General features: G+C 42.7%; 2 protein-coding genes across 4 annotated transcripts; one reads left to right on the forward strand and one right to left on the reverse strand.

Annotated features, from left to right (window-relative positions):
- The first annotated feature begins 436 nt into the window (after positions 1-436).
- Positions 437-16,796, forward strand: immt (inner membrane protein, mitochondrial (mitofilin)). Of its 3 annotated transcripts, none has more exons than XM_064973410.1 (14): positions 437-718; positions 1,586-1,659; positions 1,924-2,110; positions 2,294-2,438; positions 3,476-3,598; positions 5,539-5,652; positions 5,938-6,071; positions 8,136-8,239; positions 13,037-13,172; positions 14,235-14,364; positions 14,673-14,893; positions 15,072-15,203; positions 15,425-15,554; positions 15,627-16,796. In XM_064973410.1, exons 1-14 carry the CDS (start codon positions 677-679, stop codon positions 16,232-16,234), a joined length of 2,280 nt encoding a protein of 759 aa, XP_064829482.1. In that variant the 5' UTR covers positions 437-676; the 3' UTR covers positions 16,235-16,796. The 3 variants fall into 3 exon arrangements, with proteins under 3 accessions (XP_064829482.1, XP_064829483.1, XP_064829481.1); XM_064973409.1 differs by having other exon boundaries at positions 441-718; positions 14,670-14,893; XM_064973411.1 differs by lacking the exon at positions 3,476-3,598 and having other exon boundaries at positions 14,670-14,893.
- ptcd3 (pentatricopeptide repeat domain 3) lies at positions 16,793-24,496 on the reverse strand. The gene is made up of 24 exons (XM_064973412.1): positions 24,400-24,496; positions 24,127-24,179; positions 23,963-24,002; positions 23,827-23,872; positions 23,664-23,732; positions 23,463-23,567; positions 23,250-23,373; positions 23,006-23,109; positions 22,391-22,470; positions 22,204-22,291; positions 22,053-22,113; positions 21,586-21,668; positions 21,318-21,462; positions 21,175-21,225; positions 19,454-19,543; positions 19,306-19,334; positions 19,109-19,215; positions 18,909-18,987; positions 18,725-18,815; positions 17,830-17,915; positions 17,572-17,720; positions 17,439-17,480; positions 17,192-17,350; positions 16,793-17,106 (listed from the first exon to the last, which is right to left on the reverse strand). The coding sequence occupies exons 1-24, from the start codon at positions 24,486-24,488 to the stop codon at positions 17,061-17,063; spliced, it is 2,016 nt and encodes a 671-aa protein (XP_064829484.1). The 5' UTR covers positions 24,489-24,496; the 3' UTR covers positions 16,793-17,060.
- Between the last annotated feature and the right edge of the window lie 32 nt (positions 24,497-24,528).

A 24,528-nucleotide genomic window follows, 5' to 3' on the forward strand; every position in this document is an offset into this window, starting at 1 on the left:
GGCTCATTATGAACGCGTCATACATTGTTTTATATGCGTTTGCAATCAAAAATAAAATTTTAAAAATTTTGAAATATTTTTTCCAATGGTAACCAAAAATATGATGCATATATATTGATGTGTCGAACTGCTTTGCTTTATCTTGGCCAGGTCGCAATTGTAAATGAGAACTTGTTCTCAACTTGCCTACCTGGTTAAATAAAGGTGAAATAAATAAAATGTGTTCTTCAGCTATAAACGAAAGAGCTATGAACCCGTGACGTAATGCTTTCTTTTCGCAGTTGGGCGTACTCGTAGATAATAATAGAGGCCTCTAGTGGCCAAAAGGCCATTTTAGCATGAGCAACGCCATTGAGGGCTTCCAAACAAGCTTCCGCCATTTTACAGGAGTCAGAGTAGTCAACTGGGTGGGGATTCCTATTGAAGTTAACCTCAATGGTGCTGCCCGTGCTGTCACGTACGCCATAATGACACAGATATAAAAATTGGGCCTCTATCTAGCTCTATGGCCGTACCCATTGCGCATGCGCACCCCTTTGACTGTGTGTCACCCTCGGCGAAACGGTGTTTGGAAGTATCTCGTGTGTTTTAATGTTTGAGATTGACAGTTTTTATCATGCTTTGCTGAATTGAAACAGTTTGTCATAAATAACGAAGAAAGGGAGAACCAACAACAATGCTGCGTGTCTGCTTGAAAGGGGCAAATTCTGCAGCGCGGGTAAGTATCACTGTGTTCTAAATGGAACATCTAGCTAGCTAGCCTGCTAGCTATGCTAGCCGAGCGGTCATTCAGTGACCCAGAGACAGGGCCTACGCTACTGTGCTTGTTGTTGGGAGAAATAAACAGTATACGTCTTCAGACATGTTTTACGACCTCTCCTCACAACATATAGTGTACGGAAAGGTGGGAATTCAATGCCATAACATAAAGTGTCATGTTAAATGCCTTCATTGAAAGAAAGCTGCGTTAAACTTAGGCTACTGAACGTAACTTGACGCAAATCTTGTAATTTAATGCAAATCACGTAATTACGTAGTGGAAAGAGGCGTATTTCTATTGATTGACTGCACTGCCTTCGGAATAAAAAAGACTCGAGAGTGACACGAGCGCGCACCAATGTACACCGTAGAATTGGAGGCGGGGCTCGGTGGTTGTATGATCCATTTTTGTATTAATGTTGTGGACATGTGTGATAACGCAAATGTTGTAGTCAAGTTGTTTTGCTACACGTTCAAGTATCTAATGTGTAGGGGAAATGCGGTCTCTGCTACTGTTTCCTAGCACAATCCGTTTAATTTCAACTAGCTACTTGAAAAAGAAAGGACAAATGCACATTCATATCAAGGAGACATGACCTTGGCAAATTCTTAGTTCATAGAATGACCTGAAGAAAGTAGCTTTTGTTTGTGAAAATGTTTCCATTGCACACATGTAATAACTGATTAATGAGCTTTTCTTGTCAGCTATCCTATTCCAATGAATTTTAATAGAACAAGTGCTTGTGTATTTTGTATAGGTCCCATAATAGACATGTGGTGCTCCTGTGGATAGTGCATGTGTATGCTGATCTTCTCCTTTCCATAGAAATGCCTGTGTGGGAATGGTGTCCCCCTTCACCCCCTCCAGCAATGTCGTAGCTACACTGCAGGAGGCTCAGGGTAGGTGACTTGCCTCCTGCTGAGTTACTTAAGTGGCCAAATGCTGCATTGAGCTGTTTATGTTAATTGATAGAGCAGCTACCTTACTGTCCTTGACCCTTGCTTGTAAATAAATCAAAGAGATGAAGGAGTAAGTTACCCTAAATCTGCACACAAGCACAAAAGCCATTATCAATGTGATATTCCCTTTTATCATTCTGAATGGCAGCTGCTTTGTTTGCTTTCTTGTATGTTTGAATATCTTACATCTGACTGTACTTGCAGGTCTTCTGCAGGAAAGATTGTAGCTGCCAGTGTCCTCACTGTGGGTGGAGGAGTTGGTGGCACAATTCTATATGCCAATTGGGATCCCAAATTCAGGGCCAATGTTGAGAAATCCATACCATACTCAGATCAAGTGTTTGGACTGGCTCTCGGCCCAGCAGCACCTCCACCTGTTATAAATAAACCAGTAAGTCAAATAACCCATGTTCTAGAGCACATTTTGAGGAGTCGTAGTTTGTCATTCGTGTCATTAAATTTGACTTAGTTTTTTGCCAAACACAAGCTAGCTCATCCAACAAAAGAACCACGTACAGATGTTCACATTCAATTCAATCTTCCCTGACACTATTATTATATTACTGTCCTGAAGAAAAAGGTTGAACCTGTTCAGATTTCCTCCATGTCTGAAGTGTGGAAAGACTCGAAGCAGCCAAAGGCCAAAGAGGTTGAGAAGAAAGCAGAGCAGCCAGATGCTGAGGGACCCCCTGCTCCAGCACCTCAGGAGACCCTAGAGGGTGAGTTACATCTGTGCCTGAGAGAGCTGATGTACTTCAAGCTCTCTGAGGTGTTGAAAAAATATTATCTTGTGAGTCAAGTACTAAGAACGTTGGCACACCATTGTTTTTAAGACTATTCAATTAAGAGGCATCAGGTGCTTAATGTGAATATCATCCAATAGATGTTGCATGCTTCTGGAATCAAATTTTTCACAACAAACCCATGTCTTCTCTCCGTTGTTGAACTGAAATGATCTGCTGAAATTGTGTTGTGTCCTTGGGATGGTTTACTTCATTGTTCTTACAAATACAAATGGACTGGAACTGTTAAGTTTTCTTGCTATCAATCGATGCATGATTACACTTTTCAGGTTAGCAAAGAGTCATCCTCTAAATCACTGAACAGTGCATAATCACATGGTATTTTATGCCTTTTAGATCTATTTATGTGATTATATAATCTTAGTTTCCCCCTCAAATGGGTATCTTCTTGGAGAGAAAGTCCTTCATTTACTCATGATTTTAGCTAATTGTTCAATATCTTGACATGTGGCAAGTTTCCTAATTAGCTGATGGCTTTACCAAGGTGGTCATTAGACCTCTGCAGAACTTTCAATGTTATTTAGCTAGGTTAACTATTTGTTGTTTAAGGGCCTTGAGTCTGTCTGTGATGTTGATAAAATTGGGATCCCATCAAACCAGTAAAGGACGTGACTGTTGATAGGAACTGAATATTTCATCTCAACTTAATGAGTCTTCAGTCCTGAAGTAGAGGACTGTGATGCAGGTCACATGTCTGCTGTGGGTTTTGAGAAGACCGGTTGACGATCAGGTGACCGATCTCGTCTGTCAGTGTAAATCACTGGAGTGAGATAATGGGTATCTTGCTTGTGTTACTTTAGAGTTTTGCCTTCTTATCTACAGCTATGCTATGAGTCAGTATTGCTGCTGAGTTCTTGTGTGCCAGTTCCATATGTCCTTTTGGTTACCATAACATGGCCTTGCCAAGAAGACCAGTCAGTCCACTGATGTTGAGCTCCACTGTGTTGTTGCAGAAGCTTCTGCTCAAGTGGCACAAATCCTTTCAGCCATCGGCGAGTTGCCCTCTGTGCCAGCCCCTGGAACCCACGAGGCAGAGGCCGTGCCTCCCCCAGCCGCCCTCAAGGGGGTCCCGGCAGGTCAGAACCGGGTGGATACAGCCTCCCCTGCATGGGTGCATGGCGCTCTCTCTTTCACTAATATAGGGGGTCCTAGGGTGCATGGCTCCATGCTCTATGCCTGCTCTTCTCTAATACTTGTTTTTCTTTCCTGTTCATTATTCTCCTGGTGATTTTATTTGCCATCTCACCCTTTCACCTCTGTTTACTGTACACCTCTGCATAAAGACTCTTCATGCTGTCCCCTTCTAGCCCCTAAACTAATCACTACCCCTCACAAAATCCTTAATCCTAGATTGCACTAGCTTGTAATGCATATGATATGTATCTGTATTATTCTGCAATTGTTGTATTTAGAGGTTATATGTTGTGAATGAGTGAGTTGTTCATGTTAGTGGGTATTTTACTATACCTGTTATACCTGTTCATGCCATACTACAGTCGTGGCCATTAATTTTCACAAAGTCTGCTGCCTCAGTGTCTTTAGATATTTTTGCAGATGTTACTATGGCATACTGAAGTATAATTACAAGCATTTCATAAGTGTCAAAGGCTTTTATTGACAATTACATGAAGTTGATGCAAAGAGTCAATATTTGAGGTGTTGACCATTCTTTTTCAAGACCTCTGCAATCCGCCTGGGCATGCTGTCAATTAACCTCTGGGCCACATCCTGACTGATGGCAGCACATTATTGCATAATCAGTGCTTGGAGTTTGTCAGAATTTGTGGGTTTTTCGTTTGTCCACCTGCCTCTTGAGGATTTACCACAAGTTCTCAATGGGATTAAGGTCTGGGGAGTTTCCTGGCCATGGATCCAAAATATTGATGTTTTGTTCCCCGAGCCACTTAGTTATCACTTTTGCATTATGGCAAGGTGCTCCGTCATGCTGGAAAATGCATTGTTCGTCACCAAACTGTTCCTGGACGGTTGGGAGAAGTTGCTCTCGGGGGATGTGTTGGTATCATTCTTTATTCATGGCTGTGTTCTTAGGCAAAATGGTGAGTGAGCCCACTCCCTTGGCTGAGAAGCAACCCCACACATGAATGCTCTCAGGATGCTTTACTGTTGGCATGACACAGGACTGATGGTAGCGCTCATCTTGTCTTCTCCGGACAAGCTTTTTTCCGGATGCCCCAAACAATCAGAAAGGGGATTCATCAGAGAAAATGACTTAACCCCAGTCCTCAGCAGTCCAATTCCTGTATCTTTTGCAGAATATCAGTCAGTCCCTGATGTTTTTCTTGGAGAGAAGTGGTTTCTTTGCTGCCCTTCTTGACACCAGGCCATCCTCCAAAAGTCTTCGCTTCACTGTGCGTGCAGATGCACATGCCTGCTGCCATTCCTGAGCAAGCCTTGAAGTTCTTGATGATCCGATAAATGGTTGATTTAGGTGCAACCTTACTGTCAGCAATATCCTTGCCTGTGAAGCTCTTTTTGTGCAAAGCAATGATGACTGCACGTGTTTCCTTGCAGGTAACCATGGTTGACAGAGGAAGAACAATGATTCCAAGCACCACCCTCCTTTTGAAGCTTCCAGTCTGTTATTCAAACTCAATCAGCATGACAGAGTGATCTCCAGCCTTGTCCTCGTCAACACTCACACCTGTGTTAACTGACATGATGTCAGCTGGTCCTTTTGTGGTGGGGCTGAAATGCAGTGGAAATGTTTTTTGGGGGATTCAGTTCATTTGCATGGCAAAGAGGGACTTTGCAATTCATCTGATCACTCTTCATAACATTCTGGAGTATATGCAAATTGCTATCATGCAAACTGAGGCAGCAGACTTTGACAAATATTAATTTTCATTCTCAACTTTTGGCCACGACTGTACAGTGTAATCTGTAGTAGCAGGTAAGCGCTACATGTATGTGTGAATGGAATGTAGGGCATGTGTTTTTGTGGCCATGATTTTGTCTGCAGAACAAAATGTACTGAGTGTGTTCTGTATCCCCCTAGCGGCAGCCAAATGTACTGAGTGTGAACATGAGCCTGCAGTGAAGGAGCGTCCTGAGGGTGAAGTGGCTGCCCGTCTTGCTGAGCAGGATAAGGCTGAGCAGGACCTCCTGACATGTAGGTGTCTCATCTTTCCCTGTCACCTTTTGCTGTGAGTTATGGAGCCTGATACACCGTACCAACGTTCATTTACTCTGGCTTGAACATTACGTACACTGAAGACAAATGCAATACATGACTCAATGAGTACAGTGGACGCATGGTTATTTTCAGCAGATTGCCATTGATGCATGGTCTTGTTACATTATGGAATGCAGGTTTGACATGGGGATTGCTTCTATGGCATCATGATTGACAAACAAGGTAACAAGGCTGTGTGTGTGTGTGTGTGTACTGTTGCAGCTCTGTCATCCAATCTGGAAGATGCTCTGGGCAGCACAGCCAAGGTGACCCTGCAGGCCATCGGTGCTCAGGAGGCAGCTCTGCAGGCCATTGCACAGCACACCCGCCAACTGAGGGAGGCCATGGAGGCTGAGGTGAGGAAGGGACATATCTTCAAAAACAACCCAAACTGGCGAGATTTTTCAAAAGATTTTAGCCTCGTATTACATTCACGTTCTGTTGCGAATGTTTGTTTTGTGACCCTGAAACTGAAGAAGGCCTCAAGTGTCTGAGGAGAGGAAGGGACAAGGGTACACATTCTGAAAAAGTGTAACCCAAACTGTTGTGATGCCCTAATTAAATCCAAATCTTTTGTAGTTGTTTGTTTTGTTAGCCATCGGAGGCAAGGGAGGGGGCTGAGGTGAGGGGGTGGACATATTCTCAAGTGTGAAAAGGGAGTTCTGCTAGCTTTTCAAGTCTAGCAGTTTTTCATTACATTAAAATAGTGCTGCACGATATAGGCAAAATATCATATTGCAATTATTTTTTCACATTTTGCAAAACCGATATGAGTGGCAATGTTGCAAAACGCTTGGGTGAACTCTTGGAATATAGTGCTGTTGGGCATGACAAAGAGAGAATGCCGCAGGGATGAGTTATTTTCCATCCCAACATGCCTCCCCAGTCTCTATCAGAATGGGGCATTGCACAAACGAGATGCTGCAGTAGATCTGGACCACCACAACTCGCACCTCCTATTTTCAGAGAATAAGATCAAGATAATAAATCTTTAGGGATCTGCGTCTCGTCAACGGGACAGTTGTAAATCATGCAGTGCCTTGTCACGATCGGAGATTTTAGAAAAACAACACGTCGGTACATATAAGTGTCTTATATCGGCTGAAAGCTTAAATTCTTGTTAATGTAACTGCACTGACTATTTTACAGTAGCTATCATGGCTATAAAAAAATGCCATGTTATTGTTTGAGGAGCGCTAACAACAAAACAATTTTTTCACCGCAATAGGTTTGATAAATTCACCTCTGAAGGTGAAATGTGTACTTCTGAAATCTTGCTCTAATTTATCATCCAAAGGGTCCCAGAGAGAACATGAAGTTTTGTTAGATTAAATCCTTTTTCATATCCTAAAAAGGTCCATATAGCATGCACCATCATTTTTGTATTTCCACTCGTTCAATTTTCTAAGAAAGGAATCTATGAAAATCGTACCCTAATTGTTGTTTCAGCCTTTCACATTTGTATGCATTCCTCAGAGATCCTAGAACGTAACCAGACTTCACTATATCATTAGGGGTGTAGTATATCCTATAGAACACCACATTTGGTCAGAGAGCAACGCTTTCATGGCACGCTGATGACGCGGCCGGTGTTCACTTGATCGACTAACTTTGTCAAATAGTCACCAATCGGGGTCAAACTAAGCTAGCTAGATAACCAATGAGTTGGGCTTTACAGGAGTATCTGGAAACCCTGTATCTGTGGCTAAATGTAGCTGCTAACCTTGTGCGACAGTGTGCCTTTTCCTTTTGGACAAGAATTATAAGAATATGAAGAGTTATGAAAACTGGGTGTTTTGCAAATGTTGAACTTAAAATATGGCTACTAATACTGGAAAAGCTAAATCAAAGTCCAAGTATACAGATTTGACGATATTCTTGCAGAAAAATGTTATATAAATGTCTCCTTCACGATTTGCCCAAATGTACCTGGGTGACGTCCCACTAAATGTCATGTAGTTTGCTCATACTTCAAGTTATCCGTCTGAAACTTTGCACATACACTGCTGCCATCTTGTTGACACCAGAAGCAGGGTGATGGCTAGATTTGGGATCTTTCTGTTGCATTTCAAAGATGGTGGTAGAAAAAGAAGACAAATGTTTTTCTTCTACCAGATCTATTGTGTTATAAATGTAAAAAAAGGGGGCTACCCCTAAGAACAAACGTTATCATACAGAACACGTATGTTTGTTTATTTGAAAGCAGCAGCATTTTTTTACGCTCTGCATCATGTTTGGAAAGATATGTAGTGTGTGTGCATGCAGAGTGAATATTGCAGCCTTTTGCAATATGGCTATTTCTATATAATATACCTGATATGGATGTGCATAAATGTGATTTTAATAATTAAATATATTGCCCAGCCCTAATCCAAACATTTGTATTGTGAATCATGATGTGAATTTTTTTTATTTTTTAGGCACCTCCTGATAAGAAGTCTACCCAGTGGAGAGTCCTGGAAGATGCACTGAGTGAACGTAGCCGATCAGTAGACGAGGCTGGAGCAGCCGTCCTCAAGGCCAAGTAAGAGCCGCTTGATAATTTATTAACATTATGTTGTGGTCACTAGTATACACTACTTTATTTTGTTTCAGCTGATTTGATAATACATTTGGTGATATTAAAGTTTGAAGTGGTGTATTTACTATTTTATGCTCACTAAAATGAACTTATAGTTAAAAAAACAGATGTATCTCAATGGTTGCTGATGCCGAAAAGGCTTTCAACCGGCTTTAATGGATTTTCCTATTCAAAACTTTGGAAGCTTTCAACTTTCCAGCTGAAATGAATTGTATAAAAAGATATAACTGTCCTAAAGAAAAAATATACACATGATGCATTTTCTGATGAAATTGCTTTAGGAATGGGCACAAGAAAGAATGTCCCCTCTCCCCCTTCTTGGCAATTGAACCGCTTGCAGAAATAATTAGACCGGACCAAACGTAACAGGTATTGGTAAACATAAATATAAACTAAATGTATTTTCAGATCTCCTGCTGTACCTGACCAATATTGAAAACTCAATGCCCCCTAAAAATATTTTCAGGATAACCTAAAATCTCAGGATAAAACATGCAAGTGGAAAAAATGAAATGATGGCAATAAGAAAAAGCATAACTCGTGATCTACAGTGGACCACACAAAAATCTAAGAGTTGCACCAGCATGGTTTAAATGAATCTGGGTTTTGTGAATCTAGGTTTATTAACTTCTTGCGACGAGCAATCCCGTATCCGGGAGCGTAATTATAGCCTCAAGCTCATTACCATAACGCAACGTTAACTATTCATGAAAATCACAAATGAAATGAAAGAAATATATTGGCTCACAAGCTTAGCCTTTTGTTAACAACACTGTCATCTCAGATTTTCAAAATATTCTTTTCAACCATAGCTACACAAGCATTTGTGTAAGAGTATTGATAGCTAGCATAGCATTAAGCCTAGCATTCATCAGGCAACATTTTCACAAAAACAAGTAAAGCATTCAAATAAAATAATTTACCTTTGATGGACTTCGGATGTTTTCAATAAGGAGACTCTCAGTTAAATAGCAAATGTTCAGTTTTTCCAAAAAGATTAGGGGAAATCGCTCCGTTTTGTTCATCACATTTGGCTAAGAAAAAAAACGAAAAATTCAGTCATTACAACGCATAACTTTTTTCCAAATTAACTCCATAATATCGACGGAAACATGGCAAACGTAGTTTAGAATCAATCCTCAAGGTGTTTTTCACATATCTATTCGACGATAAATCATTCGTGGCAGTTGGGGTTCTCCTCTGTAGCAAACGGAAAAGTACTGGAGCTGGAGATTACGCAAATATTGCGTAGGAGGACACCAAGCGACCACCTGGTAAATGTAGTGTCTTATGGTCAATCTTCCAATGATATGCCTACAAATACGTCACAATGCTGCAGACACCTTGGGGAAACGATGGAAAGTGTAGGCTCATTCGTGGCCCATTCACAGCCATATAAGGAGTCATTGAAACACAGCGCCTTCAAAATCTGGGGCAATTCCTGTTTGAAATTTCATCTTGGTTTCGACTGTAGCATCAGTTCTGTGGCACTCAGACTATCTTTGCAGTTTTGGAAACGTCAGAGTGTTTTTTTTCCAAAGCTGTCAATTATATGCATAGTCGAGCATCTTTTCGTGACAAAATATCGCACTTAAAACGGGAACGTTTTTTATCCAATAATGAAATGCTGCACCCAGAGTTTCAAGAGGTTAATCAGATGTGTTGCACCACTTAGATTTACTTATCCAGATTAAACATTACAATGACTCAGTAATCCATGCCTTCTGGGGATGCTATAAAGTCCTTAAGTTATGGGCGGAGTTAGAAAGTTGGCTGTCAGAAGTATTGCTATGTAAATGTATTTTAATCCGCATATTTCAAATGAAATTGTATTTGTCACATGTGCCGAATACAACAGATGTAGACCTTAGTGTAATGCTTACTTACAAGCCCCTAACCAACAATGCTTTACCACTTTTTTTTCCTGAACTTATTAAGTAGAGAATAAAAGTAACAAATATTTAAACAGCAGCAGTAAAATAACAAGCGAGGCTAAACACAAGGGGTATGGAGTCTGCTGGGGTACCGGTATACAGTGGGGCAACAAAGTATTTAGTCAGCCACCAATTGTGCAAGTTCTCCCACTTAAAAAGATGATGAGAGAGGCCTGTAATTAGGGTTAGGGTCAATCTCGCAACCTTAGGGTTAACTAGTCCAACGCTCTAACCACCTGCCTCACGAGGAGCCCGCCTGTTACTCGAATGCAGTAAGAAGCCAAGGTAAGTTGCAAGCTAGCATTAAACTTAATCAATCATAATCACTAGTTATAACTACATATGGTTGATATTACTAGTTAATCTAGCGTGTCCTGCGTTGCATATAGTCAATGCAGTGCGCATTCGCGAGAAAGGACTTGTTGCTCCAACATGTACCTAACCATAAACATCAAAGCCTTTCTTAAATTCAATACACAGAAGTATATATTTTTTAACCTACAGATTTAGCTAAAAGAAATCCAGGTTAGCAGGCAATATTAACCAGGTGAAATTGTCACTTCTCTTTCGTTCATTGCACGCAGAGTCGGGGTATATGCAACAGTTTGGGCAGCCTTGCTCATTGCGAACTAATTTGCCAGAATTTTATGTAATTATGACATAACATTGAAGGTTGTGCAATGTAACAGGAATATTTAGACTGATTAATGCCACCCGTTAGATAAAGTACGGAACGGTTCTGTATTTCACTGAAAGAATAAAAGTCTTGTTTTCAAGATGATAGTTTCCAGATTTGACCATATTAATGACCTAAGGCTCGCATTTCTGTGTGTTTATAATTAAGTATATGATTTGATATAGCAGTCTGACTGGGCGATGGTAGGCACCAGCAGGCTCATAAGCATTCATTCAAATGGCACTTTCATGCGTTTTGCCAGCAGCTCTACTGTTTGACTTCAAGCCTATCAACTCCCGAGATTAAGCTGGTGTAATGATGTGATGTGAAATGGCTAGCTTGGTTAGCGGGGTGCGCGCTGATGGCGTTTCAAACGTCACTCGCTCTGAGACTTGGAGTAGTTGTTCCCCTTGCTCTGCAAGGGCCACGGCTTTTGTAGAGTGATGGGTAATGCTGCTTCGAGGGTGGCTGTTGTCTGTGTTCCTGGTTCGAGCCCAGGTAGGAGCGAAGAGAGGGACGGAAGCTATACTGTTACACTGGCAATACTTTAGTGCCTATAAGAACATCCAATAGTCAAAGGTATATGAAATACAAATGGTATAGAGAGAAATAGTCCTATAATTCCTATAATAACTACAACCCAAAACTTCTTACCTGGGAATATTGAAGACTCATGTTAAAAGGAACCACCAGCTTTCATATTCTGAGCAAGGAACTTAAACGTTAGCTTTCTTACATGGCACATATTGCACTTTTTACTTCTCCAACACTTTGTTTTTGCTTTATTTAAACCAAATTGAACATGTTTCATTATTTATTTGAGGCTAAATTGATTTTATTGATGTATTATATTAAGTATTGTTGTAATTGTCATTATTACAAATCCATTTTCTTAATCGGTATCAGCTTTTTTTGTCCTCCAATAATCGGTATCGGCGTTGAAAAATCATAATCGGTCGACCTCTAGTCTCAACCCCGCTCTGTGCAACTGGGTCCTGGTCTGACGGGCCGCCCCCAGTGGTGACGGTAGGAAACAACACATCCACTTTGCTAACCCTCAACTCTGGGGCCCCACAAGGGTGTGTACTCAGTCCCCTCCTGTACTTCCTTTTCACCCACAACTGCGTGGCCATGCACGCCTCCAACTCAATCATCAAGTTTGCAGACTACACAACAGTAGTGGGCTTGATTACCAACTGCAAAGAGAGAGCCTGGTACACCCATCTACTGTCCGAAGAAGTCTGGTCAGAAGTGACCTTCATGGAAGACTTGCGGACAAAAAGCCATACCTCCGATGTGGAAACGAGGCCAAGCAACTCAACTATGCATGAAAACATAGGAACTGGGGTGCAGAAAAATGGCAGCAGGTGCTCTGGACTGATGAGTCAAATATTTGGCTGTTGCAGAAGGCAGTTTGTTTGCCGACGGGCTGGAGAGCGGTACACGAATGAGGGTCTGCCATCAACAGTGAAGCATGGTGGAGGTTCCTTGCAAGTTTGGAGCTGCATTTCTGAAAATGGAGTTGAAGATTTGGTCAGAATTAATGGTCGTATCCATCATGCAATACCATCAGGGAGGCATCTGATTTGCCCCGAATTTATTCTGCAGCATGACAACGACCCCAAACAGTTCTTAATGACTTTCGCTGTATCTTCAGTGTAAAGAAGAACAAGGAGTCCTGGTAGTGATGGTATGGCCCCCACAGAGCCCTAATCTCAACATCGAGTCTGTCTGGGATTAGAAGAGAGAGAGAAGCACCTGAGGCTGCCAATATGTTTGGGCAAACCTACCTGCTTAGTTTCTTCAAACTGTGCAAGTGTTCCTAGAAGAATTTATGCTGTTTTAAGGCAAAAGGTGGTCACACCAAATAATATTGATTTGATGTTGATTTTTCTTCTGGTAACTCACTTTGTATTTTGTTAATTGATAAATATAATCTATTAACATGTTTATTTTTGAAAGCATTATTTACAGCATTTTTTTCACACCTGCCTTAAACTTTTGCAGTACTGTATATATTATTTTATAAAATTCTACAACAGAAAACAAACTTTTAAAGGATCAATGACTCTGTGCTTTCTATGTTTGGCTTTGTGCAAGAGGGATTAATTCTGCATCTCTGGTGTTTAGGGCTGAGCTGGACAAGCTGAGAGGAGTAATCGATGGAGCCAAGCACTTAAAGATTGCTGCAGCCCGGCCATCTATCCTGGCTGCAGAGGAGAACCTTCACAGCATGGTGGTAGATCTGGACAGCGTGGTGACCAGGGTAAAGTGGCCCTGTTTTACATTGTTAACACATGGGTTGCATTCCAACCTATGTCATATGCTGAAAAAAAAGTTACAGCAACATGAAAGTGTTGTTCACATTTTTTTCAATAGATCGAATCAAAGATCCCTGAAATGTTCCATAACCACAAAAAGCTTATTTCTCATATTTTGTGTACAAATTAGTTTACATCCCTTTAGTGAGCATTTCTCCTTTGCCAAGATAATCCATCCACCTGACAGGTGTGGCATATCAATAAGCTAATTAAACAGCATGATCATTACACAGGTGCACCTTGTGCTGGAGACAAGGCCATTCTACGTGCAGTTTTATCGCATAACACAAAGCCGCAAGTTTTGAGGGAGCGTTCAATTTACATGCTGACTGCAGGAATTTCCATCAGAGCTGTTGCCAGCGAATTGAATGTTACTTTCTCTACCAAAAGCCATCACCCAATGTCGTTTTTTATAGAATTTGGCAGTACGTCCAGCCGGCCTCACAACTACAGACCACGTGTAACCACACCAGCCCAGGACCGCCACATCTGGCTTGGTCACCTGTGGGATCGTCTGGTGAGGGGGGGGGGCTGCTAAGGAGTATTTCTCTCTTTCGTAAAGCCCTTTTGTGGGGAAAAACTCATTATCAGTGGCTGGGCCTGGCTCCCCAGTGGCTGGGCCTGGCTCCCCAGTGGCTGGGCCTGGCTCCCCAGTGGCTGGGCCTGGCTCCCCAGTGGCTGGGCCTGGCTCCCCAGTGGCTGGGCCTGGCTCCCCAGTGGCTGGGCCTGGCTCCCCAGTGGCTGGGCCTGGCTCCCCAGTGGCTGTCCTTCTATGAGCTGTAACTCAGTAAAATCTTTGAAATTGTTGCGTTTTATCTTTTTGTTGTTGATGTGTAGATATATTAGTGCACCACTCGCGTCAAATGTAGTGCACTACATGAAGAATAGGGTGTTATTTTGGACACATGCATGGAATGATCAATACTGTCTCTCGTACATCATACTCTGCATTCCTGTCTTTCTGGTTAGATGTCTGTTTAACCTATCCTGGTGCATCGTTACTGCAGGTCCAGACAGCCCAGTCTGAGGCTAAGATTGTGTCCCAGTACAGCGAGCTGGTGAACGAGGCCAAGGCCCAGTTCCAGAAGGAGCTGAACAGCATCACTCCAGAGATCCAGGCCAACTGGAAGGGACTCAGTAAGTCAGCTTCACCCCTACATCTTACTCCCATTACCCACCCACATTTTAACAGTTCGGCTTTGCAGTAAGCCTTTGAAAAACTTTGCACAGCATCAATAACATGCTTAGGTTCAGTTAGTCTTTCTGCGACTCTTCTTCTCCTTGTCAACCGTATTGGAGAAGGTTCAAGCCCCCCACCCTCGAGTTTTGAGATGAGAGGATGCAAGGAAAGATAATTGGTTTAGGCCATAGAACCATGGAGAGAGGGGGGCACAGGATAAATTGGCTCTTAAATTCACGGACTGGCCTCGGCCGTCTCCCAGCAGGGAAGCTGACTCAAGATGACCTCAACTCCCTGATTGCTCATGCCCACCGACGCATCGACCAGCTGAACCGAGAGCTGGCTGAGCAGAGGGTGAGGGAGCAGATCCACATCGACTCTGCCCTAGAGCAGCAGAAGCTGGAGGACAAGAAGGCCCTGGAGGTGGCCATCTCCACCGCCCTGGAACACAACCGAGAACAGATGCGTCTGGAGCAGGAGAAGAAGGTGAGCTCAAGGGCCTTTCTTTATTTGTCTATGGTCTTTGCCTTGTTACAGGGCAGCATTCATCTGTTTTGATGGCTGGACTTTTCCTTTCCACGCACAGTAGGTTGTAGCAATCTAGCTAAATGTTTGCTCTATTGGACACACGAGTAGAATGAGACCCATCTGTGTCCATCACCAGGTAGAGGAGACTCGGGAGGTGATGGAGGCAGAGATGCGGACCCAGCTGCGTAGGCAGGCTGCAGCACACACAGACCACCTGCGTGATGTCCTGAAGGTGCAGGAGCAGGAACTGCGCTCCGAGGCAGAGGAGGCAAGTATATCCATATTAAACATCCCATCTACTGTGACACATAACCACAGCCTATCAAACATCCTTCATATTGAATCCAGGAGATAAGTTTAGCCATCCAACAAACCTTGTCACTGCTACAGCTGAACTACTTCCTGTTAATATTTAACAATGCAAACATTAAGAACCCTTAAAATCATATTTAATGCTAACTGAATGAACATGATTTTAATTGTCTCCAGAACCTGAACAGCTCGTTGATGGAGAAGGAGACAGAGTACCGTCGTCTGACACAGGACCAACTGGACAGCTTCACCCTGGACATGAATGCAGCTTACGCCAGGCTCAAGGGCATGGAGGAGGCCATTGACAGTGAGTAAGAGAGACACACGCTTGTGGTGGGTTCTGTACGAGATACTAAAGTATAGTCATGTTACCCTACAGGTCATGTTATAGCAGAGGAGGAGGCCCGTAAGGCCCATCAGCTGTGGCTCTCAGTGGAGGCTCTGAACTACACTCTGAAGACTGCTGCCCTAAACGACCCCACCGAGCCCCTAGAGGGCGCCGTGCAGGCCATCAAGGAGAGCTGTGCCGAGGATGAGTTTGCCCAGGCCCTGGCCACTGCCTTGCCCTCAGAGTCACTCAGCCGCGGCGTCTACAGCGAGGCCTCTCTCCGCGCCCGCTTCTACGCCATCCGCCAGCTGGCCCGCCGTGTGGCCCTGATTGACGAGACCCGCAACAGCCTCTACCAGTACTTCCTATCCTACCTGCAGGCCATGCTGCTCTTTGAGAAGGCACAGGAGGCTCCCCCCGCCAAGCTGTCTGCCGAAGATCTCGACACATTCAAGCTGCTCTCCTACGCTGCCTACAGCCTGGAGCATGGAGACCTGGAGTTGGCCGCCAAGCTTGTCAATCAGCTGAAGGGCGAGTCGCGCAGGGTGGCTCAGGACTGGCTCAAAGAGGCCCGGCTCACACTAGAAACGAAACAGGTGGTCAGCCTCCTGTCTGCATACGCCAATGCAGTGGGGTTGGGCACTACCATGGCGCCTTAGCTGAGTCCAGGTCATGGGAGTGTCCATCTGCATCAACAGCAATCTCTGCCCTCTCCATGAGTTAATTTATGAATAGAGGAAGTCTGTTTGAAGCACCACCATACCACTAATGGGTGTATCCCAGAAATGTATTAAAACATGCCCTCTCTTTAGAACCTTCCCAAGCATCTACAAGAAAATGACTTACTGAGTAGTACTAATGCGTTTGATGTACCTGTGGTCTCAGCAGGTGTAATGGATGAGGTCCCTCACTGGGAGTGCTGTTTACATCAGTGGTTCCCAACTCCAGTAACCTCAGACACTCACCTGAAAGCTTGACAAGTTGAATCAGGTGAGTTTGTCTGGGGCTACAACAAAATGTGTACTGTTGAAGGGACTGGAGTTGGGAACCACTGGTTTAGATAGCTGGAACCTTGGTCCTGTAAGTTGTCTCTCACTAGCCTCTTTCACCATTTCAGCTCAATGTTTCTCGCTTTGTTCAATTTGATCATGTTGTGCAGAATCAATTGTCATGCTATTTCCTCCCTGTTAATATTGGATATCAATAAATTGTGGCTGTTGAGTGAGTTGGTACATATTTATTAATCTGTGGTCTGTTGTACACTTAATCACAATTTTCACATACACACTTTGTAGCTAATGGCTTGGCTTCAAAAGCACAGTCTCTGCATTTACAATGAATTAATTGTAGTACTGGTGTTGGCTACAAATGTTATTGTTCAATTCATATTTTGCATTTCAACCTCTGGCAATTCAGAATGGTATTGATGTCAGAAGTTTGGCTCAACCTGTAGATTAAGTCCTGGATTCTGTATTAGACTTCACATTACTCGCTGACTTCAGTTGAGACCTCCAGCTCGGACAGAATAGTCCTACATGGGAAAGGGAACAAGGACATAAGACATCTGGTGCCAAAAAGAGTTGCTAACACATGAAAAATAAACTACGTAGTCATACTTCTGTTCTTCAGAGAGCTCAAACGCCTGCAGTACCCTCTCAGCCAGCTTGGGGGTGCTGGGGAGACAGAAGCTAGCTGAGATCTGTACCAGCTCCATGGCGTGCTGAGGGTCGTTGCTGCTCTTGATGCTGACCAGGAACTCCTCCATCAGCTCCTCACTACAAGAGTACAGTTAAAAGATGGGTCAGAACTAGGGTGCCTAGATAGTGTTTACATTAATGTGAATACTATGTAAAATAGACTTACGATGGAACTCTGTTTTTGGTCTTGAAGAGCTTCAACATATCCCTAGATTTAAAAGAAGGATTAAAATACTGAATGTTTCATGTCAATTGGCTCCAACTTAAGTACCCCGTGGCTTGTGTCCAGGTCTACTCACCATGCCTGCTGCTTCTTCTGAGCTGCCAGTAGGACAGAGGTGATGTTGGTCATGGCAGTGGCTGTCCACTCCAAAGCCATCCTGGCTCCTTGCCCCTGCTCATACAGGCTCTTAACATCCAGCGCACACACTGCAAAAGACTCCTGGATCTGCATGAATCCCAAAAGATCAGTCAGAATGTAGAATAGATGACTATTTACAGTAAAAAGTAAACTGTAGTTTATTTTCTAGCTAGGTGTCTGTCTCTCCATGCTTCACCTCAGGGCTGTGCTTGTCCCTGGCCATGAGTGACAGCAGCTCATCCACTAAATCGGACTTGTTGTCATGCCCCATCCGTCGGATGTCTGGAGTGGGGGGGGAAACCAAAGCAGAGGTTGATTCCAAACGGCTTATGTCAGACAATCCACATGTTGGTTATTGTTTTGTATTTTTCATCCTCTACTATAAACATGTTTCCACCCACAGTATTTGAGTGAAGTCATATCGTATAATTTTAAATCACGACAGCAACAAGTTTTGGCGTAATTTAATAAATGCAGACAATTGTCTTTCTCAGTTCAAATTAATTATGCAAGAAACGCCAGTGGAAACAGCTTTGTGCAAATATTGATAGAATAACATATCTAAGAAAATTTAGAGGCACACGATGACATGGTGTGTGGTCCTCCCACTACGACTTGGGAAACCATGCAGTTTATTAGGCTACAGATGAAATAAATGATGAACTTCACAGGGTGGTGAAAGTGCAGTGTGATCTTGATGCTCCTTTCCAAAAAATATCAAGGGTCCTATTCTGGTGACATGATGCTTGACTGCCGTTTGAGAAATGTAAATAATCTCATGTAGACCAGCCTACCCGCACTATCAACGAGCCGTTGGGTAGAGCACATTTGCTATGTAACGCAACAGTGGTGACAAAAGTATTGGTAGAGTTGATCATGCGATTGAAACACTGAACTTTTATTCGGTACGTGAAAATGTATATTTTGTTTGCTCTACGTTATCACAAATGGATTTTTAGTCTATTTGGTAGAAACATACCACTGGTGGGAAAATGTTCTTTATGCAGATTCTGGAATATTTGCATGAAAATCTTACCAATTGGGTGGAAACCTAGTTAATGAATCAGGCAGTACATTTACTTCCAACCCACCTTTCCATATCTGTGGGATCATGTCCAATCTGTTATCAGTGTCCAGTGCCTGGAGCAGATCTCTCATTCCTTGTGGATTGGGGTAATAGAGCTATGGACCAAAAAAGTTCAGAACATTAGTCTTAGAATGCATGTGAGAGTATGAATAAAATGTGCATGTCAATGTTGCCATGTCAGTGCTTACAGAAGGAATCAGTTCTTTGTACCACTTCAGCACCACATCTATATGTTCCATCATGCAGAGCAGGTTGAACATTCTGCCACTGAACAAACAACAAGAGGTCAGAGGTGACAGTGTATTGGTGCAAAACCACCAGAAATAAGGTGAAGAAATGCTACTCTTCGATGTGGATTCGCAAGCCTTTTTCTAGAAGGTTTACTCACTAATAGATACTCTGTTGGAAGGAATCTCCCAGCATCCTCCAGTTCTCTCCCACACTGAGCAGGTCATGCACCTTGTACGCTGCCTCAATGTCCTTGGTATCCAGACACTGGGAACAGAGACATCAGGTCTTAAAACAGTCACCAAAAACATACTGAAATATTCAAAAACATATATAGATGTATTCTAGACTACTTACAATTCTCATGGCACTGGAGAAAAAGTTTACTGGGAGGGAAAATAAAGGCAAAGCTACATTCAAAATGGCATGAATCACTTGGCCAATTAAGTTATTGATATATGGACCTCTACTATCAGCCTTTAAGATAGAAATGCTACAGGCATACCATCATCTGGATCCTGAGCAACGAATGTCCTTCCTGCCACCTCAGTCATCACTTCCTGTAGGATATCAGTCTGCCCTTGGGAAGGAGATGCTAGACAGGACCGAGAGAAAAAGATAGTAACAGAAACATGGAACCATTCTCCCCCTAACATACCACCTCAAACCAATCAAGAAACTGTTTAATAGAAATCAAGACAAAATATCTACAATACCTACTCATTCAAGGATTTTCTTTATACTATTTCTACATTCTAGAATAATAGTGAAGACATCAAAACTATGAAATAACACATATGGAATCATGTGTTAAAAAATCAAAATATATTTTATATGAGATTATTCAAAGTAGCCACCCCTTGCCATGATGACAGCTTTGCATCTTGGCATTCTCTCAACCAGCTTCATGAGGTAGTCACCGGGAATGCATTTCAATTAACAGGTGTGCCTTGTTAAAAGTTAATTTGAGGAATTTCTTTCCTTCTTAATGCATTTGAGCCAATTAGTTGTGTTGTGACAAGGTAGGGGTGGTATACAGAAGATAACCAAATTGGTAAAATATCAAGTCCATCTTATGGCAAGAACAGCTCAAATAAGTCAATCAATATGGACATTTCAAGAACTTTGAAAGTTTCTTCAAGTGCAGTCGCAAATACCATCAAGCGCTATGACGAAACTGGCTCTCATGAGGACCGCCACAAGAAAGGAAGACCTTGAGTTACCTCTGCTGCAGAGGATAAGTTCATTAGAGTTTCCAGCCTCAGAAATGGCCAATTAACTGCACCTCGGATTGCAGCCCAAATAAATGCTTCACAGAGTTCAAGTAACAGACCCATCAACATCAACTGTTCAGAGGAGACTGTGTGAATCAGGCCTTCATGGTCGAATTGCTGCAAAGAAACCACTACTGAAGGACACCTGTAAGAAGAGACTTGCTTGGGCAAAAAAGCATGAGCAATGGACATAAGACTGGTGGAAATCTATAATGTGGTCTGATGAAACCAAATCTGAGATTTTTGGTTCCAACCGCTGTGTCTTTGTGAGACGCAGAGTAGGTGATCGGATGATCTCTGCATGTGTGGTTCCCACCATGAAGCATTGAGGAAGTGGTGTGATGGTGCTTTGCTGGTGACACTGTCTGTGATTTATTCAGAATTCAAGGCACATTTAACCAGCATAGCTACCCCAGTATTCTGCAGCGATACACCATCCCATCTGGTTTGCACTTAGTGGGACTATCATTTGTTTTTCAACAGGATAATGACTCAAAACACACCTCCAGGCTGTGTAAGGGCTATATGACCAAGAAGGAGAGCGATGGAGTGCTGCATCTGATGACCCGGCCTCCACAATCACCTGACGACAACCCAATTGAGATGGTTAGGGATGAGTTGGATCACAGAGAGAAGGAAAAGCAACCAACAAGTGCTCAGCATGTGTGGGAACTCCTTCAAGACTGTTGGAAAAGCATTCCTCATGAAGCTGGTTGAGAGAATGCCAAAAGTGTGCAAAGCTGTCATCAAGGCAAAGGGGGGCTACTTTGAAGAATCTAAAATATGTTTTGATTTGTTTAATACTTTTGTGGTTACGACATGATTCCATATGTGTTATTTCATAGTTGTGATGTCTTAACTATTATTCTACAATGTAGAAAATAGTAAAAATAAAGAAAAACCCTTGAATGAATAGGTGTCCAAACTTTTGACTGGTACTGTAGGTATTCACCTGCTTTGTAGAAAATGCCCAGAACATGGTCAAAAGAAGCCAAACTGGGTGCTAAAAGAAAATAAATAAGCTGTTAGGACACTGCTGTAAGTCACATATACTGACATTCATTTCCTTCAGGAGTGTTACATTTTCCTACTCACCAATGCCCATAGCCTTCATCTCACTGAGCGTGTGCAGAGACTGAGCCCTGGCTAAGGAGCCACAGCGACGAAGGGCCTTCAGCAAAGCATTAAACGTCAGCAGATTGGGCTTCACCTTCTGCTCATTCATCTGATTTAGTAAGTCCTAAGAACCCAGGAAGGAGAAGAAGAAAAAAAAGGAGAAAGATATGAGATTGACATAAAAACAGGGCAGTCCTTAGACAACAGGAAAAGGTTCAACAGTGTAAGTTGCTTCCTATACACTTACAACAATCAGGTCCCATTTCTCATTGTACCTCTCCCGGACTTCTGGTGCCGCAGAGATCAGAGCATTGAAGGTGTGGACATCCGCTGGAGGTGGTAACGACAAGAAATGTTCCAATTCACACACCAAGTATTATCATCAGTAATCAGAATTGTAAATGCCTGAGTGAGTGAGTGAAAGTTTAAAAAAAAAATTCAATCTTATTTTTCCATTTCATGACATTCACTGAATTTAGTCTTCAGAAATAACACCAGGGTTTGATAGCTTGGATTGATTTATTCTCTCTCTTTATTTATTGAACTGAATTTACTACTCTCTCATATATATATATATACATATATACACACACACACACACACACACACACACATACACATATATATATATATATATGAGAGTAGTAAATTCAGTTGTTTGCATGGACAATAAAGTTGTATTGTTTGGCATGTTGTCTTTGTAAATATACTTACCAGTCAGTCTGTTGTTCAGCATGTCTGTGTATGTATTGAATGCCTTCACATGAGCTCCATACTGGGGATTTAATACACACATGTAATCAGAAACACCTTACAAACAAACCGACTGTACAGAAAACATTGTCCAATTCAACATCTGACGCACCTTCACCATGCCTCTGATCAAAGCAGAGTATGCTCGTGTGTCACGTTCTGGAAGAAGGTTAAAGATCCTCTCTGCATTGTTGTTCTCCCTGCATGACGGGGTGATACGTTTATAGGATAGTGCATGTCAATAAAGGCATTACTTGCAACGTTTTCTCTCTAAACGTAACGCCACTCAAATAACTCACCTCCAAACTATCCTCACTAAGTCGGAGGCTCTCCGCAGCCTCCCTTTCCTCCTCCTGCCCTCCTCCTGCACCTCCTGAGCCTGAGGGAAAACCAACAGAGGTCCAGAGGTAAACACTGAGCTGTGACAGAAGAACTAGCTATAAAGTATAAACAACGGTGCCTCCCGAGTGTTACAGTGGTCTAAGGCTATGCCACTAGAGATTCTGGGTTCGTGTCCAGGCTCTGTCGCAGCCGGCTGCGACCGGGAGACCAATGGGGCAGTGCACGATTGGCCCAGCGTCGTCCGGGTTAGGCCGGCAGGGATGTCCTTGTCCCATCCAGAACTAGCAACTCCTGTGGCAAACCGGGCGCAATGCATACTGACACGGTCGCCAGGTTTTTACTCCGACACATTGGTGCGGCTGGCTTCCGGGTTAAGTGGGCATTGTTTCAAGAAGCAGTGCGGCTTGGTTGGGTTTTGTTTTGGAGGATGCACGGCTCTCGACCTTCGCCTCTGCCGAGTCCGTACGGGAGTTGCAGCGACGAGACAAGACTAACTACCAATTGGATACCACGAAATTGTGGAGAAAAAGGGGCAAAAAAAATAAAGTATAAACAAGTAAATAATGTCCTACCACATCTTCTGCCTCTGGCTTGTCATCTTGCACAGGGTCACGATCTCCATAGAGACAAATAAGGTCCAGCAGGTCATTCGAAGCATCAGGAGACACAGTGGTGCCTGCATAGAGAGAATGGGCAAACACTTGCCAAACAAACAATTCTAATCGCAGTCTTATTGAACCACCCCTAATACACTCCCAATGTCAATTGTACTCTGTAGATAATACATGACAATTAATAGAAATGTGGGTGACTTACCTGTCTGTAGCAGCTGATCGTACATGTCTACTGCAGCCTTCACCTTCCTCAGCATGATGCGCTCCAGCAGCGCTGCCTCACTCACTTCCTCAATACACAGCTCCATGGTCTCTGGCATTAAGCACTGTAGGACAGACACACAGTAGTCTCAATTAGCTATCTATCATCGTGCAGCTTTCCTAATTCAAAATAACACACTAGAATCAAACTTACTGGAATATGTGGTTCAGCAAAGTCTTTCTGGAAGAACTTCGGGTTTTTGTTGACAATATGGTTTGCTGCCATTCTGCCAGACTCCTGGGAGAGGGAGTATAATTTCTGTAGAGGACAAAAAAATAGAAGACAAAAAAACATCAGTGCAAACTGGCTAAAAAGAAGCGCCACAGTTCCAAAAAACTCCTGTCCATTACTTACAAACTCTGCAGACGTCCTTGGAGTAAGATAAGGATCATCCTGGAACATGTAATGTGGTGCAGTGGGGTCCTGAAAATGATGATTGTGCATTGTTTAGGCTATCATGGCCAACTACTACTATTTCTGTCAAAATATACATGGAAATGCAATGCAGACTTCTTACCCTGTTGACTGTGGATGCAAGAGCCTGCAGCACAGCCCATTTGCTCCTGTCAGAGCAAGAATGGTTATTATTCGTCACAATTATCAAATTGGTAACTCGGTCTTGAGTGATTTCAAATAAATTGAATACAACATACCACGTTTTCTTTTTGGGAATGACAATTGCCTCTGCAGACTCTGTAATATATTTAGAAAAATAAGGATTCTACAATTAACACCATCTATGAAGTACATTATCCTGGTCTGGCTCTTTGTGCTTGAGATTCTTCTACCGAGTGCCATTCATTGGATTTAAATGTACCTCTTTCAGTTGATGCATTTTGTTGACAAACGACTACACTCCATCCAAAGTTCCTGAAATGTATGATGCATTAATCAATAATATAAACACATTTAGAATTGGGTTCATGAAAATAGTTTGGTTGTGCATTGACAGCAAGCTAGCAGTTACTTATGTGACCTCATGTCAGTGACAAAGCAAATTATAATGATCTGTCATGTCAGTCACTGGAACAAACACACAACCAATACATTAACAGCTGTCACTGCAATGCCAGCGTAAAGTAAAACTTACCTCCGAAAACAGAATTGTTCAAAATGACTTTGAAGAAAGCGACCATTCTTGTAAATGTAATGCCCTACGTGTTTACCGGGGGCCGCCATTTTGGAAACAACCCTGGAGGCTCATGGTAAGGAATTACGA

The sequence above is a fragment of the Oncorhynchus masou genome, chromosome 9 (assembly GCF_036934945.1).
Source record: "Oncorhynchus masou masou isolate Uvic2021 chromosome 9, UVic_Omas_1.1, whole genome shotgun sequence".
NCBI classification, from domain to species: Eukaryota; Metazoa; Chordata; class Actinopteri; order Salmoniformes; family Salmonidae; genus Oncorhynchus; species Oncorhynchus masou.